This window comes from Pinus tabuliformis, chromosome 9 (genome assembly GCF_031772625.1).
Source record: "Pinus tabuliformis cultivar Carrire ecotype Pingquan chromosome 9, CPIR1, whole genome shotgun sequence".
Lineage (NCBI taxonomy): Eukaryota > Viridiplantae > Streptophyta > Pinopsida > Pinales > Pinaceae > Pinus > Pinus tabuliformis.
The window spans coordinates 745,486,754-745,504,602 of record NC_142307.1 but is presented as its reverse complement, the minus strand read 5'-3'; the positions used below and the strand labels follow the sequence as shown (position 1 = coordinate 745,504,602).

The 17,849-nt window shown below is 37.8% G+C and overlaps 1 protein-coding gene across 8 annotated transcripts in view; it reads left to right on the top strand.

Annotated features, from left to right (window-relative positions):
• The window catches only part of LOC149150860 (5'-AMP-activated protein kinase-like protein), a 416,691-nt gene that overhangs the window by 287,722 nt on the left and 111,120 nt on the right, over positions 1-17,849 (top strand). For all 8 annotated transcript variants that reach the window (XM_089439603.1, XM_089439597.1, XM_089439602.1 and 5 more), the window contains 2 exons: positions 10,916-11,035; positions 11,508-11,632. In XM_089439603.1, the coding sequence (XP_089295729.1) occupies positions 10,916-11,035; positions 11,508-11,632 (245 nt within the window). The remainder of the gene's footprint in view (positions 1-10,915; positions 11,036-11,507; positions 11,633-17,849) is intronic.

Below are 17,849 nucleotides of genomic sequence, written 5' to 3'. Positions count from 1 at the left end.
ATTATTATGGTTTCTTTCTTCATCAAGCAATTACCATAAAATATGAAGGTCACATAAAACAATAGAACACAAGATATAGGCTCCAAGCCAGGGAAAAACCCAAAAAATCTCTTCTTATAGAATCAGATCGAATGAGAAATCCGAGACCTCAAAACCATTATCCCCCATAAGCACCAAGTCTGCCGTCCAATTTGTCCACCAACTGTCATGATTCTTATCACAAAGCCACAATCTCCTCTTTTCAGAAATTCACATCATACTACAAAATAGTAGCTTCAGGAAGGTTCACATATCTTTCCTTGGAGACTTCGCATTCTTTGTTCTACAACTTTGCATACCTACCCTACCACTTCACATATCTACCACAGATAATCTACGAAAAAAATTGTGCACCGAATGGAGGAACATGCTGAGCTATTTATAGTGATTTGTGAATCTATGTATGTCCCCAATTAATAATTTTGCTAAGGGAATTCTCAATTTTGCAATTTTTGGCAGTTAATAAATATTTGGCATATAAACTTAGGAAAAGTGGGCGAAAAAGGAAAATTTATAAAGGTACCACCCCGAAACATTAGAAAAGCCAAGAAATTCGATGGGAAGTGCAGAGTGGGGGCCACTCCAAGGGAATATGCACCCCTTGGAGGAATTTGAATTGGGTAAGAGAGGGAATTTGATGGGTGGAGCCACAAGGAGCATGAGGGACAACTAACTATAAATTGGAGGTGAGGCTCTCATTTTAGGGGCTTTTTGACATTTGCTTATCCATTGTTACTCTAGTTGTTCAACTGAGCTACAAGTGCTGCTTAGCACAAGAGCTTCCCAAGGAGTGTAGCTCAACCTTTTCTTCGGTGGACCTTGAGTGCCACCCTAGGAAGGATTCCTATCTTATTTGGAGGCTGGGAGAGAGGCATCACACAACACTATGCCATTCTGGTTTAACTGGGACACAGAGGGAGAGGCCACACAGTGATTGGGAGGATTGGTGTCGGAAGTTGGGGTCTCTATTGTTGTAGGGGTGTTCTTGATCATATTCCAGCCAAAGGAGGGAGATCTTATGAGGCGAAAGGGAGTCCCTCACTGCTGTACGAATTGGGGCCATTGAATGATTAGTGTACCCTGGCAAGAGGTTGTTAGAGAAGGTGGCATCAGTAGGCTACTGAATAGTTCCTCGTATGGAGAGGAGGATTTCCCATGGATATGTGGGGCACTATGGTCACCAAGGAGAAAAACCTTAGTGACGCCACCACTAGCACATAGGGAGATTTGCCTATTAGATCTCTTAGGGGGGATTAGGAGGGGAGGTCCACTCATCCGAGAGTATGGAGATGAGAGGGTGGATATGGTGGTACTGACAAGATGTAGGTTGATACTTACAGACATAGCTTTAGACCATGGCACCCAGGGGTGTATAGGGGCATGTAGTGGTGCACAACGATATGCAGTGGAGCACGAAGGTGCGCGGTGGTGCATAGTGGTGTGTAGTGTCGCACCAGGTTGTCAGAGGAGCAGTTCGCATCACAGTACATTACCTCATAGAGTGATGAACACATCAATACAGGAGGGATACCAATTGATTCGGGATGATGCAACAACATGTAGCAGGGTTCGGTGGTGCACAAAGATGTGCGACTGGGTGCAGTTGTATGCCAGGGGACACAAGGATACCTGGTTATATGCAGTAGTGTGCTGGGCTGCACTGCAGACTAAGGGAGTGATACTAGCAGGGAGATTTCTTGACGAGGATGTCAGGCATGCCATTGGGATGGACATACCCATATTGGGAGAGCAAATTGGTCACTGGACGGGCCGAAAGTGTACACACGGGTTCCTGATCATATCCATCGGAACCCACGCATCTCTCACTCACTGGCATCACAAGTAGTTGAGGAGAGCCTTGTTGTGTCCTATCGAGGCCTACATTGTGGATAACAAGACCTGAGAGACTTGCTTGAGACGACTCTATGGGATTTAGTGCATCAAGAGCACGATGCAGATTCCTTAATGGAGAAGTAGGGTTTGTATACGAGTTGGCAGGCATGGGATAGGAGATGAGGTGATCTTCTACAGGCGTGGTATACCATTCATCTCTGAGCTCGCACTTGGGGAGTCGATTGCGAGGGAGTTGTATGATGCACTTCTGGCGAGACAATTTAAGGGATTAAAGGAGCTTGAGGGACAGTGGATGGTAGACTTCGTCTACCAGAGGGTAACCAGACTCCGAGCAGTGTCCAGGTGTATCATCAGGAATTTCAGTGCGTGGTCTGGTAGGAGTAGGGCAGATTGGCATGCTTTGGACATATTCGTGATACTTGGGGTCCCTCTGTGGTATACAAACATAGGTTAGAGATGAGGACCAGATGGGCTCTAGTAGGTCGTAGTGCTACGTAGCGACAACCCATCAGGTGTGGGAGTTGTGGACCTCTAGTATGGTTATGGGAACCAAAGATCTAGTTGATGTGGGGAACACTCCATTACTTAGTGAGTATGGTTGGGATAGTCGGTGATCTGGTTCATTAGCAGGTTAACACATGGGGGATCACCGAGGTGTTCATCATATGGCGAGGCAGGTGGTTGTTCAGGATTGGTGTCAACCATGGAGTGATAGGCGCGAGCATTGTTGAGTCCCCTTGGCAGGTTGGGCATAACCTCGATCATCACATGTATTATGGCCAAGAGTTGCAGGATATGAGGCTCTGGTACGAGCATGTTAGATAGTTAGTCATGACTAAAGTGTCGCAGGGTCTACAAGACAGTTTCTTCCTGCGATGGGCTTCGGACCCTAGCATCACAGTACTTGACGGTTTAGATACCTTTAGGGGTGCGCTGGGTTTGACAAGGGGAGATCATTTTGACCTTCCATTGGATTTTAGTGATTCTTTATTGGCATGAGGGACTTCACCAACATGGAGGGATGACCAACAGGGGGAGTTCAGGGGAAGCTCGTGCGGGCAAGGATTTATTTCCACAGGAGTTGGATTTTATCTTCGGGTGTCCACCCTTCGAGTACATGAGATGGATGACTCAATAGAGCATCTAAATGGGGAGACTGACAAGGCTTTATGTGATCGTGTTTCTTTCTTTATTGATGGTATGCAGAGGGCTTCAAGTGCCTATACCAGGTTGGATAGTGAGTGGAGCAATAGGTGCTTCACGTTGACCAAGACGGCTTGGGGTCCTAGTATCGAGGGACTCCTTCATGACAGGATAGTGTTGGGGACAGGGATGACTCAGTGGCACATTTGGGACCCTGGTATCGTTTGCAGTAGCCATTTGGGTAAGTTGATAGAGGGGGTGCTTGTTCAGGCATTGCTTGAGGACAAGCAATTTTTGGTGGGGAGGATTGTAATGTCCCCAATTAATAATTTTGCTAAGGGAATTCTCAATTTTTCAATTTTTGGCAGTTAATAAATATTTGACATATAAACTTAGGAAAAGTGGGTGAAAAAGGAAAATTTATAAAGGTGCCACCCCCAAACATTAGAAAAACCAAGAAATTCGATGGGAAGTGGAGAGTGGGGGCCACTCTAAGGGAATACACACCCCTTGGAGGAATTCGAATTGGGTGAGAGAGGGAATTTGATGGGTGGAGCCCACAAGGAGCATGAGGGATGGCTAGTTATAAATTGGAGGTGAGGCTCTCATTTTAGGGGCTTTTTGACATTTGATTACCCATTGTTACTCTAGCTGTTCAGCTAAGTTACAAGTGCTGCTTAGCACAAGAGCTTCCCAAGGAGTGAAGCTCAACCTTCTCTTCAGTGGACCTTGAGTGCCACCTTAGGAAGGATTTCTATCTTATTTGGAGGTTGGGAGAGAGGCATCACACAACACTATGCCATTCTGGTTTAACTAGGACGTAGAGGGAGAGGCCACACAGTCATTTGGAGGATTGGTGCCAGAAGTTGGGGTCTCTATTGTTGCAGGTGTAGAGCTATAACTAGGGTCTCTCACACCACCAATTATCCCACATTATTAAGTCAATCCGGGATCGTTTTGTTCTTGCAAGGAGTAACTCAATCCGAGGCTGTTCTGTCCAAGTAGTGCTCGGCAGTATAGCGTTCTAATAACTTGAAAGGAAACAAACACTAAGCTGTAACTAAACCAATTCAGGAAATGAAATCACACAAGGCAGATGATCAGTCAAGGGTACGGAACCAATAACCCTTCCCTTTAGCAACTGATAAAGAAAGAAAACCAAAGCATGGGCTTATAGGTCAGGGAGCTAGGCAGCGTCTTGCTGGGCTCACGACAGCCTTAGGCCTGCTATCACGCAAAAGCAATAAAGGCAAATTGGCGAAAGTAAACTGGAACAGCAATTCTTAGAATGGAACAACAGTAATGAAATGGAACAGCAAACTATCATAAACCGGAAACGTCAATCATATAAAATGGAACAGCAAACTATCATAAACCGGAAACGTCAATCATATAAAATGGAACAGCAAACCCAATTGGAACAGCAACCCAAATGGAACAACAAATCCAAATGGAACAGCAAATCCAAATGGAACAGCAAACCTAAAAGGAACAGCAGATCTAAAAGTATGTACACGGTCTATACTACTGCAGCAATCCGAGAGTAATGTGTGATGTGACTGTGTTTCTGAACAAGATAATATTATCTTCGAGCCTCACAAATACTTATTTCATATGAATCCAATGATAACATTCATCCCAATATCTTGTTGTAGAAATGCAATTCGAATAGATTCAGTTTGTGTAATACAGAGACGTGAATTAAAGAACTTATTCAGATTTCGAATATTAATTAAGAAACATAGTCTATCAGAACAAAGAGATATCGAATTACTGTAATGAAAGAAATATGCAAACCACACAAATCACCGTATGATACAACAGCGAGTGACCGTCGGAGCTGGGCCCTTGGCTACGATGGTACACTGCTTAGAGTTACTTCAGATGTAGAAACAAAGTGAACACCAAATCCTTTATATTGCTTGCATTAACAAAAGTGTACAAAATCAGATCTTACAAAAGCTCAGTGATCAAAATCGTTCTGAGTTTTTAATTAATTAACAGTCGTCCCCCACGCTCGGTGGCGTGGTACCTTTATATAACAGAAATGACGGAGATGTCTAGATACAAAAGATAAACTTAAAGCAGCGATCCCTCAGGATCGAAGATCCTGAGGGATTCGCTATTCGTTCGGGTCTCCTCTTTCCTTCTTGCGTTCTCCGTCACGATATCCTGCGTCCTTTTCCTGGGTTATTCGGCTCCAATTTTGCTTGATCTTGTCCGCATCCGGTTCCCTGTCGACGGGGCAGCAGTTACTTTCCTTGCGCTTCTCGTTTTTGCTCGATAATCCCCTATTTCCGCGTCCTTCTGCATAGAAAACATCGATTATTAGTAATTAAGCTTCGTTTGCCCATTTTCACACATTTTACCAAAACCCTTATGTTTTTAGGCTCAATATGCAGAAAAGATTAGAAATAGTATTGAAAAACCACTAGATTACTTATCAAAAAGCATACCTTCCAGGTGCTCCACAGCAGGTGTGTTCTTGATCATATTCTAGCCAAAGGAGGGGGATTTTGGGAGGCGAAAGGGAGTCCTTCACCGCTGTATAAATTGCTAAAGCTTGTTATTGCATCATCTCTCACAGGGCTACGCAGTTCTCTTGGATGATTTTTGTGTGGAGTGTCAGTTGGAGGATTTAGGGTCTGAGCTGCTAGGATTTCATTTGGAGGGAGACTGTGAGGAGATTGCTAGCATTTTGGAGCAACAATTCATCATTTTATGGTACAGGTGAAGCGTTCTGGTATTTGAGGATGGCCAAGCTATTTGGGGTCGAATTTGAAGGGTCATAACCAGAGAAAACCCTTTCTGGGTTTTTCTGGGTTTTTGGCAAGGATCACATCCCAAAATTTACATAATTTTTTGGGCAGCTTTGAGGGGCCAAATCAGGGTGCGAAGTGAGCCAACAGTGTAGAAAAACTGGGCCAACGTAGATTTCTGAAAGGACAAACTATTGCAGCAGTTGTGCATTGGGAGATTGATCACCTGGGGCTTGTAGCTTGCCTTGAGAAAGCCCAGGTGCACTCCTTCCAATTTTATTGTACTCGAGCAATTTATTTATAATAAAATAGGCCATTTTGGGTGTTCCGGAGCATTTTTTTGTTCATGGGTGTTTGCTGAAATTTATTGTGTTGTTATCTCTGTGCATTCTTTGCTTATCTCTATAAAGTTTCTACTTGGAATACTACAATCTAGAAGGTCGTGTCCTTTGGGCAGATTGACCTGATCATCTTGGAGGGTCGACTTGGTCTTGGGGATAAATTTATTTCTTTTAATACAAACGAAATGCTTTTTCTTCTTTCTTTTACAATAGGTCCAAAATTGGACTTTGACTCTTTGACTCAAAACCTAGAAGCATGAAGAACATGCTTGTCTAGAAAAATAATAATTTTCTTTTTCTTTTCTTTTTACGTCTGATACATAAAGGTACAAATTATGAAGAATGAAACTAGTTACATCCTACGACTGATATGCCTCACCATCGAAACCAATATTTCCTAGCTAGGGTGGATATGTTGCACCACCAAAACTAATCCTCACTAGGGTTTTTTCCCTTTTACTCGAAGATCCAAGAGCTCACCAAAATCAATTTAGAAAAACAATGACTACATGCCCAAAAGTGAGCTCCAATTCTCTTTTAATAACTTTATCATCCGAATACCATGGGTCGTTGAAATACTATGGGTTCCTCCTTGATAAAATGGCTTTATCACCCTTTTAAAATATAATTACCCAACTTCACATTAGAAATGTTGTTTTTTCACCAAATTGATCTTAAATAATTAAATTAATCGATCCCTTTTTTCCAATTATAGCCCACAACAATCAAATAGGCCCTTTTTTCCAACTATAGCCTACGACAATCAAATAGGCTACTAAGTCGACCTCCTGTAGTCATTACTCAAAAAGGGACACGACATGAACCTAGCCCTGATGATCCTTGTACAAGATTGGCTTCTTGGGTGATTTAGAGATCAATTGTTAGAGTTTCTCGCTCTGATGCCATGTTAAATTTCTTGCCAACTTAGCACCCATCAATTCATTGATCAAGTAGATTACGAATTTATTGAATGAATGCACAACAAGATTCCTATTCCTAACACGATTAGAGGAGGCAAAACTACACATTACCAATCTCAATCAGAATGACACATATTTTTCCCAATCAATAGTTCTTCATTAACTTACTTGAGAGCATTATAGATACAATATGTTGTGAATTCGATCCATTTGATCACGCCACATATCTGTCCTCGACCATTGATCAATTTTTAGAGTTTCTTGCTTTGATGCCATGTTAAATTTCCTGCGAACCTAGCACCCGTCAATTCATTGACCAAGTAGATTACAAATTTATTGAACCAATGCAAAACAAGATTCCTATTCCTAACAAGATTAGTGGAAGCAAAATTACACATAACCAATCTCAATCACAATGACACATATTTTTCCCAATCAACAATTCTTCATTAACTTACTTGAGAGCATTATAGATATAATAGGTCGTGGATTCGATCGAGTAGATCACTCCATATATATGTCCTCGATCTCCTTGGCTGATTTGGATCTCCAATACTGCACTCTCGCATTTCCTTGGACCCAATGCACTAGAATATCACACTCCTCACTTGACAAAATCTCTCTCTCAAAGGTTAGTGCTGCTGTATGGTGTGTCTTCACCTCCTCTTAGCCTTGCTTTTATAACTTTAGATTGAACTAAACCCCTAGGCTTAATCTCCAAAGTCATTGACAGGAAATATTAGATCTCACCTCACTCGAGATCAATGGTTGAGATTAAAACATAATGACTAAAGCAAATTACTTTGCTTTTTCTAAACTTTTTTAGCTCAATTAGCCGACATAATTAATTATGTGATTTACCTAAGATTAAACATAGGCTAAGTTACATTGGCAACTTGCTCACACTTGAGCAAGTGTTCTAAGGAGATCTGTGAGTACCTTCCTGAGCTACAGACATGAACACACTTGTTTGGCCACTAACTTGCTTGTCAAACAGCCATTATCTTGCTATTTTTTGAGTGTTATATTGCAGATTTAGTGACAGCAGGTGCTTAGACGAGGGACACCCCCTTGAGGCTGGCATGCACCAACCTAAATAGAGAGGGAGATCTGCTAGTGACTCTAACACCAAATTCTCCTATCTTATCGGCAATATCGGCGAAAATATCGACAAAATATTGGCAAATATCGGCAAGCATAAAAAATGCATAATATATTCATTTTTTTCATATTTTTAAACATATAAAGCAATAACAACACGAAATAAACACATTGGCACATAAATATGAAGAAAACACTGATATATATGATGTGAAATAGAAATGATACATCAAAGGTGATACCAATTCCTGCTGATCCCTGATAATTGTCCATTCAAGGACTCAAATGTGGAGAATCAATACAAAATAACATCACATATATAAAAGTATCTCATCATCATGAGTTATATGTAGCATAACAAATAAAACTAGCAGCTATATATCTGAAATCACCGCCCTCTCCCCCTTTTACGGGAAAACATGATGGGCTATTTGCCAGACCTGCCCCTAGTAGTAGGAGGCCCTGACCCTGCCTCTGCACCTAATGTCAAATAATGAGTGCTAGGTATGGGGCTATGCTCTCCAATATCTATAGCAGATGGTGTTGATGCTGATGCTCTTGCAGTGTCCTCCTCCTCCTCCTGCTCCTCTGACTCCGAGTCCTCCTCTTGCTACCCCTGCTCTAATGGATCATCTGCCACTGGCTCTAACCATGAAGGTGACTCCTCCAAGAGGGGCTCCTCAGACTCCACCCTCCACGGAGACAATACATCAATATTGTCTAAGCTAAGTCACATGACACGAGGACACGAGACACGAAGGACACGTAAATACGAGTATTCAATACGAAACGCAACGACTTGGAAACAAGACACGGGGGACACGTTTTATATATATATATATACCGAAATATAGATTTTTATCCATATTAAATTGCAGGTTGCCGCTTATCTAATCAAATTAAAATATAATTACTTCTCAAAGTTCATAGTTCACTTTAAAAAAATAAATAGAATCAAAATTTACTATTTAGAAATTAAAATGTGATATGCTTGGTCTTGATTCTTGAATATTCAATGTTCATTGTTCATGTACAACTTACAAGCACATAAGAAAATAACTAAGCCTAATCCTATTGATTTCCTCTGCCCCTCTTGCGAGAAAATGCCACAAATTTCCCTTTCCCTCTAGATGTAGATGCTGGTGCTGGTGGAGTTGGCAGTGGAGTTTGCTATGCTCTAGAAGCTGAAGAACTAGAAGTAGGAGCTATAGGAGGTAGACCACGTCCTCTACTGGTGGCAGGGGTAGCCTGGGCAGGTGGTGTCACCTGGAAACATTACAATCTCCCAAATCTGAAATCCTAAAAAACTGATAAGTCTGCTGCATTTTGAATGAAATCTAAAATTCTACTTTCTCCATATGAAATCCAATGAGGCCGGAACCACTCTCAAACATCCTGAGTCATTTCATGGTAATGTTAAAAATTTAAGTAAAATGATGAAAATGAAGATTAAGGAGAATGTCACTTTTACTTTAAGAATTTAACATTACCATGAATAGCATATCAATACTAGGGCCTAGAACGCTCAAACCCTCCTTGGCAGCAACCACATAGCTCTCCCCTTCCTTCTCCAGCAATCAAAAATGAAAATGATATGAAAAAAAACCAAAATCGGATTTTTATAGGCCATGCGGAAATTTTTTACAGTCACCGGGCGATATTTTCGATCGTCGCGCGATATTTTCGGAAATATCGGCGATATTTCGGAAATATCGCGATATAAAATATCGCCGAAAATATCGCGATATTTTGTCGGCGATATTTCGGCTCGCCGAAAATATCGCGATATTTCCGAATATCGCCGATATTTCGGCGATATTATCAACACTAACGGAGTTCTAACATGTCTCAAACTGTGTTCTTGGGAATAAACTTATTTTAGCCTTGATTGAGAAATTCAGAAAGTATATCGGTAGAGAACACTTCAGATGTCAAACAATGAAAGTCATCCCCAATAGTGTCTGCATGGCCTTGTAAAAGCAAGGGAGGCCATTCATATTTGGCAACTTGCCATTTGTTATGGAGGTAAGAGTGGAAAACAACTTCTCCTTAGAGACATCCCTATCCAGCTTCTTACTATCACCAATAAACACCTTATGCAGGACAACCATAACAAGTGTTTCTAGTAGCCAGCACACTATGTGGCAAATAAGGAGAAAACATATTTTGAAAATGATGCCCAGACATACCTTGAACCTTAAGAGGGTCCTCTGGAAGAGACACATTTATTCTATGTAAGCCAAGAACCTTCTCTATAACCAGCTTCCTCTTTAAAATTTGTAAAAGTTGGAGCCTCCATTGTCATCCCAAATCCACTCCAAGTGTGAATAATAGCAGGCACCTCCAGCAGTGTAGTCCTCTCCTATGTGAACAACCATCTCCAACATCACAGGCTCCTCTTGAAGAGTCATATTATGTGAGTGCTACATACAAGCATTGCCAAGAATGTTGATTTCCTCTTTTTCCCATACACGTTGATGCTTGTTATTTCTGATTTTTACATAATCCAATGTTGTACAAATCTCTAGGAGGATGATCAAAATGTAAACAAACAACAGTGATATCAAAGTTGTGTTTCTAAGGTTTCACAAACCTTTTCTTAATAAATTTGGGAAGTTATTTTCTATGCATTTTTCATGCTAAAGTTCTATTTTAAGGCTATGAGAATTATGTTAAATCTAGAAGTATTTACTTTGCTAAAGTTAGTTGTTTCACTCATGGAAGTGGGGTTAAATATATGATGGTTGCTATTACTCAGGCTGCATTATATTTAATACAATTGAAGGCAATGGAAGAGGTCGTATGTGTGAAAGAGATAGCTTCTCAGAAAGAATCCCAGTTAAGTGGAGCTGATCAAGCACTTTCAGATTTAAAGCAGGTTTCTCTCCTTGTCCACTGACCAAGACGCACTCATCTACACACAAAAATAGGAATTACACATATTTTGTGTGCATTCTCAATTTTTTATTTTTTATTATCATATTTTAAAAGCACTCATTTTTCATGCCATCTGTTGGATTTCTATTTTTCAAGCGTTTTATGTTGATTATCTTTAGCATCTCATGTTTCATTGACAAGTTATATTTATAAATACTTGTAAGTAAGCTATATTTTCCCTTGAAAAGATGGGATTATAATCATTGCCCATTTTAGCCTTTCACACCTTATTTGACGTCTACCTCCCTTATTTACATTGTAAAAGACGTGAAGTGATTAATTATTTTTAGTAAACAGGGAAGGCTTATTTTGTGTTGTCAATTTTTATGTGTGAATTCTTCATCGATGTATATCTCTCATCATTATGCTCATTATTGATCTTTTATTAACTGAGAGAAATCATATTTTAACAGGTGAGAATTGAGTACTGGGACCATGGTCAAAATGTGGAGTTAACAGGCAGCTTCAATGGTTGGCAGCATCATATTCCAATGAAACCAGATCCAGCATCTGAAATTCAAAATGCCGGTGGAGAAAGGTTCAAACATTTTCTGGTTTTATGTATTTGCATATAAAGTGAAACTAAGAAGAAACTTTAATGATTCACATTCATGGCTTGAGAAACCAATGATTTGCTTTTGATAAACAAAAGTTCACGCTGTGCTATATTACCAGTCAACTATTGATATTCACCAAACTGGTTTTATATATTTGCATATAAAGAGAAACTAAGAAGAAATTTCAATGATTCACATTCATGGCTTGAGCAACTAATGATTTTCTTTTGATAAACAAAAGTTCACGCTTTGTTATATTACAAGTCAACTATTGATATTCAACAATGCAAGCTAGATTTTGAAGACAATAGCTAGATATTGCAAGTTTTAGAGGCTATCATTTGTATCCATCATGCTACCATATTCACCAAGATTCATTCCTTCAAATGTTAATATGATGATATCTTGAATTATATTCCCATTGGAGGATTGGGAAATATAATTCACCTTTGAAATTTGATACTGCAATCCTAAACATACGCATTAAAATTCATGCTACTGTATAAAATTTTATCTGTTTGTATTTTTTGGAGGGAAACAAATCTCTACCCTATTTCCCAAGGCAAATATTACCCCAAAGCCGGAATGGATTTTGTCACTGGGATCTTAGGCGAGTCCTAGTGTTCTAGATCGAGTCTATGTAAAAGTGATTTGGGAATAATTCTAACTATTTGGCTATGTTACCAGATCCGTCAGGCCTGATGGATGGATCCCCGGATCGGAGATGGATTCGGATCCGGATCCGCAGAGATCCGCCCAACTTCTTTTTGAGGGTAAAAAACCGTCAACGTCAATGCACAAATATGTGGTAAACGCCAGCACAAAATTCCAAAACCGGAAATCCAACTGTCCATTCGCTAGTCAATGAACGAATCAGCATCCGGGAATATAATGAATCAGCGTCAATGAATTAATGAATCAACGTCTACCAAAATAATCTAGGGAGTTGGCCGCCGTAATTTATTATTTTTATGACCATATTATAAGCTTTAAATTATAAACTTTAATGCAGTGACGTGAACATTATAATCTACCCATTTTTATTTGGATATTTTAAAGTTTAAAAAGTAACTAATCTGGGGAGTTGGCTGCCGTAATTTATTATTTTTATGACCATATTATAAGCTTTAAATTATAAACCTTAATGCAGTGACGTGAACATTATAATCTACCCATTTTATTTGGATATTTTAAAGTTTAAAAAGTAACTTTTTATTTAGATATTTTAAAGTTTAAAAAGTAACTTTTTATTTAGATATTTTAAAGTTTAAAAAGTAACTTTTTATTTAGATATTTTAAAGTTTAAAAAGTAACTTTTTATTTTAATCAATTTTAAAGTTTCTTTTCAAGTTTAAAAAGTAAGTTTTCTAGAATAATTTGTTTAATATAAATATTATAACTAATAATTAATGTTTAAATATTTATAAATGATACATTAATCGTAAGATAATTAAATTAATAATTATTTTTAAAATATTATATTGAAGTTATATATTTAAAAACTCACATATGGTTTTCATTTTTATATAAATTTAATTAGTATTTATAAATGATATTTTAAGTTTGGAATTATTTATATAATAATTATTTATTGGATGTAAATATTATATATTAAAAAATTAGCATATGTTTTTATTTTTGTATTTAAATTAATTTAAATTTTAAAAATTTTAAAATATTTTATATTTGCGTGTACTTGTTGTTTCCTTTCCGTTTCCGGATCCTGGTTTTCAAAAAACTAGCGGATGTGTATCCGAATCCAGATCCGGATCCGAATCTTGGTAACTTAGGCAAATAATAATATTCTTTATTGGATTCAAGTTTTAAAACTTGGACTCGGCTTGGCATTGGACTAGCTTGAATTTTATGATATTTTATGGCATCAATATCACCATCTAAGCATTAAAATAAGATAGAAAAAACTTAACATGTCGAATCGAGATTTTGTTTGAGTTATGGGTACATTTTTACTACGGTGTAACGGTCATGACAAAGGAGTTCAACAATCAATGCCACTAACATTAAGGTACATAGAGGGCTTGGTGCTCTTGATTAAGTGCTAGTTACACATACATGAAAGAATCTAATGGAAATGTTGCAATCCCCCACGAGAGAATCTAATGGAAATGTTGGAATCCCCCCAATCCTAAAATCCTAAAAATTGTTTAGTATGCTAGATTTTGAGTGGGATCTGAAATTCTACATTCTTCATATGAAATCCAATGAGGTTAGAACCACTCTCAAACATCTTGAAACAATTAATGGTAATGTTAAAAGTTTAAGTAAAATGATGAAAATGAAAGATAAAGGAGACAGTCTCTTTTATATTCTATTTTCATCCTTTTACTTTAATAATATAACATTATCATTATAGCATTAGCAAGGCCCTAGGGTTGCCCCATTTATAAATTATTATTATTATTATTTTTAAATTTGTGTTCGAAGGGTCCTTGGTTGCCTTGTATAGAATTGACTGGTTCAGTGGAAAAAGGTTGTGTTGACCTCTACTGGTCAACTACCCATGCAGTACACCACCCTTTTCTTGGCAAAAAGGGGCAGCACCTGATCAGCATGTCCGTGCCATCTTGCCATCATCAGCAGCTTAATCATTTTTTATTGTAAACCCAGTCTGCATATATGAATTGTAAATAATCTTAGCAGACATGAGTCATGTATGTAAAATTGCCTAGGTGGACCTAACTTTCTATGATAATCTATGTCCCGGAAGGTTTTTCGTCTCACCGATCCATCGATCGACAGAGTTTTCCTTCAAACCTGACCCCAAAGCCGGGATGCATTTTGTCATTAGAACTTTAGGAGAATCCTAGTGTGTTAATCTGCTAGATTATAGTTGTGTCGCAGAACTGGGTGATTGATGAGGGTCTGTGTTAAGCGGGCTTGTCCCCTTGAGATGTAAGTTGTAAAAGTCATGATGTAATGTGTCTTGAGGGTCGAAAAATGTTTTAAATCCCCTCGTGAGTCCTAAGTCCTAGGTCCTAGGTGATGTTTCCAAAGGTTTAGTTCGATGATCCATTTAAAAAATGAAATAAAATAATAAAATAATAAAAAATTTAAAAATTTTAAAAATTTAAAAAAATGAAATAAATAAAAAATAATAATAAAATTTTTAAAAAATTAAAAAATTTAAAAAATAAAATAAAATAATAAAATAATAAAAAATTAAAAAATTTTAAGTGAATAAATCGACGGATGAGATCAAGAGATGTCTTGATCCTCATCAACGGTCGAGATCATTTCTACATGGATCAATCGAACTAGCCGTTGGATCATTTCCTTTAAATAGGGTGCTAGGAGTCATTTTCAGATCATGAGATCTGTGAGTCTGATACTGAAGAAGCTCTCTTGTAAATCTGTTTCTGGTTAATAAAAGAAGACTTTGGGGTCCATATCTTGCTGGTGTTACTCTCTTGAAATGCTGTGAGATTGTTTAATTTTCTGCATATGTTATTTTCAGCCGTTAATAATAGCTTTTTGTAGAGTATTGTGAGCACAGGTATCTTGTTCACTTGCTAGGGTTTGGGTGCTGTTAGGGTTTCTGAAGTGATCGCAGGTATCTCCATTACTCTCTGAGATCTAGCAGCATTTTTGCCCTCTTTACTGATGGTTGTTTTGAGCTGTGCAGAAAGCATTTTCTGAAGGAATTTTGCGGGCGTTCGGGGAAGTTCTCGGCTGAACCAGCCAACTCCCGCAAGCATTTTCTGCTGAGCCCAGTTGGATTTGATCCTGGGTCTATCATTCGGTTTATTTTTCTAATTTGCATGAGAGACTTTATGAAGTTCTTCACAGTGAAAAATCTGAAAATTTTTATTTCTTTAAAATATTTCTGTGCCTACTGCTGAATCTGGCTGTTAAGGGGCCACATTTGTAAATTACTCAGCTGTCCTAGGGTTTCATTTTTTTTCTGATCTAGGGTTTTCAAATTTCTGCTTTATACAAGGGTTTGGTTTTTCTTTTGTACAGGATTTTTCATCAGGAGTAAATTTTTTTTTAGAAAGAGATCAGACTTGCCCGGATCATAGCACTCCTCCATGCAAAACGATAGCAAGCAAAGTTTCACGTGAATCAGTTCATTTATTCAGCAAACGCTAGCAGACATTTTGTGTGCTGTACTGAGCATTTTTGGAAGCTATAAATCAAGCCTGTATGCCTGTCCGTCGAAGTGCATTCGTGAGCAAGGAAAACGAGTTTTCTTTTGCGTCCAGCGTGAAGGAGTCTTCAGTAAAGCATATGCGGGCATTTTGCGTGGGAGTAATAGATCGATTTGCATCAGTCTTGTGGTCCTGGATTATGTGCGGTGGGTTATCATTTGCGGCCATGCACCAAACATATGAAAGATTATTCTAAAATCGATCTCAAGCCACCGACAGCACCAGCAACCTGCATTTAAATTCAAAGATTTAAGGGATCGCTGTAAGATTTTTTTTGGCTGCATTCACGAGTTTTGGCGTGAGCTCAGGTTCATTCTCACGTTTTCTCAACGCAACATCGTTGTGAAACTCTGCAAGAAATCCGCTGCCATCTGCAAATCGTTGTGTCAACACGGGTTAGGTAAAACCGATGCGTTTTTCTTCTGCCCTCCTCCGTCAAGCTCCGGATTACACAGTCAATCGTCAGGGGTTACGATTCAGCGTTTCTGGTTGCCGCAGGTATCATTGCATTCAACGGGCCAGGTAAATGAGATTTAAAGGTATATCGATTTCATTCATTTTTCTCCGCCTGTGGTATTTTTTCTATTCGGCTAGGGTTATATGCTATTCGATTTGTCCCAGGTTGATTCATAAACCCGTCGTTTGATTGCCATATCCATGTGCGTAGGTAGTTTCATGTTGCTGTATTCATAGTCTTTGTTTGACTTATCTTTTTTTTAGTTAGGGTGTTAAATTTTTTTTTAGATTTTTGATGTCGGATTGTTTTATGAAGAAACAAATATAACATTTCGATATTGTAATTTTCTTTTACTTTGATTTATACTTTAGCCCTTGTTAAATTAGCTTTATGGTTCTAGAATTTAGATTTTAATTTTTTAAATCTTAATTTTTAGTTTAGTTTAGGTTATTTAAATTTAGAGCTTAGGATTGATTTTATGTTTTTAGACTTTAATTTATTTTTTTAATTTTAATATAGTTTTAAATTTTCATACTTTAGATTTTTTAGTTTTAATATAAAAAAAAAATAAAATTTAAAATTAATAAAAATCAAAAATATTTATGTTTGGTTTGATTTTATAAATGTTCGATTTTAATTAGATTTAAATTTATGTTTTGAGTTCAAGATAGGGTTTATTTAGATTTTTGCTTTTAATATAGTTTTATTTTATAGTTAGTTTTTTTTAGATTTAGGCTAAGAAAATTTTTTATTTAGTAATTAACTTTTGATTAAATAGTTTAAAAAAATAAAAAATAAAAAATAATAAAAATAATAAAAAAATAAAAAGCATTTATTTAAATTAATTTAGGTTTAGTTTTATTTTTAATATAGTTTAGTTTTTTTTTTTAGAATATTTTCTAGTTTTTTACTTTTTAGATTTTATAAAAAAAAAAAAAAAAAAAAAATTGAAAAGCATAAAAAAATTTTGGAAAATTTTCTTCGCCAGATCCAGTTATTTTCGGGAATTGTCATATCTTTCATGCTGAGATCTAAATTTTCAAGTCAAGATGCGAAATTGATATCTGGTTAATGGTTTATGATTCGTGATGGTTTAAAGCTTTCATTTTTTTTGAAAAATTCTCAATTGCTGGATATCGTTTTGGTCTTGTGATTTAGCTGATGATAGATGATTGTTGTTCATGGTCCATATTTTTATATCATTTAACAAGTAATCGTTTTAACCACAATCTCTTAAGGCACTGGTCTGCTAAATTAATCAAATCCATCTAGTTCTTTTCATATCGTGTCTCGTGTCTCCCAACCAACTGGTCGACAGTTGGTCTCATCATCTCACAGGGACTACCCCCCTTAGCCGCGGGAGACAGGCTTAAACGGAGGGATCGGGGATCAGAGTGACAGCCCCCGGTCTGAGCGTTGTCGTGTCAATCCGCGCGACAACAGGTTGAATATGTACCGAACCAACCTTTTCTAGTTCTATGCCACTGGGTGGACTAGTTTAGGTTTCAAAACAGTTGGATCATCAATTCCAGTTTGGTTCCGATGGCATTATCTGAATCCAAATTAATCCAT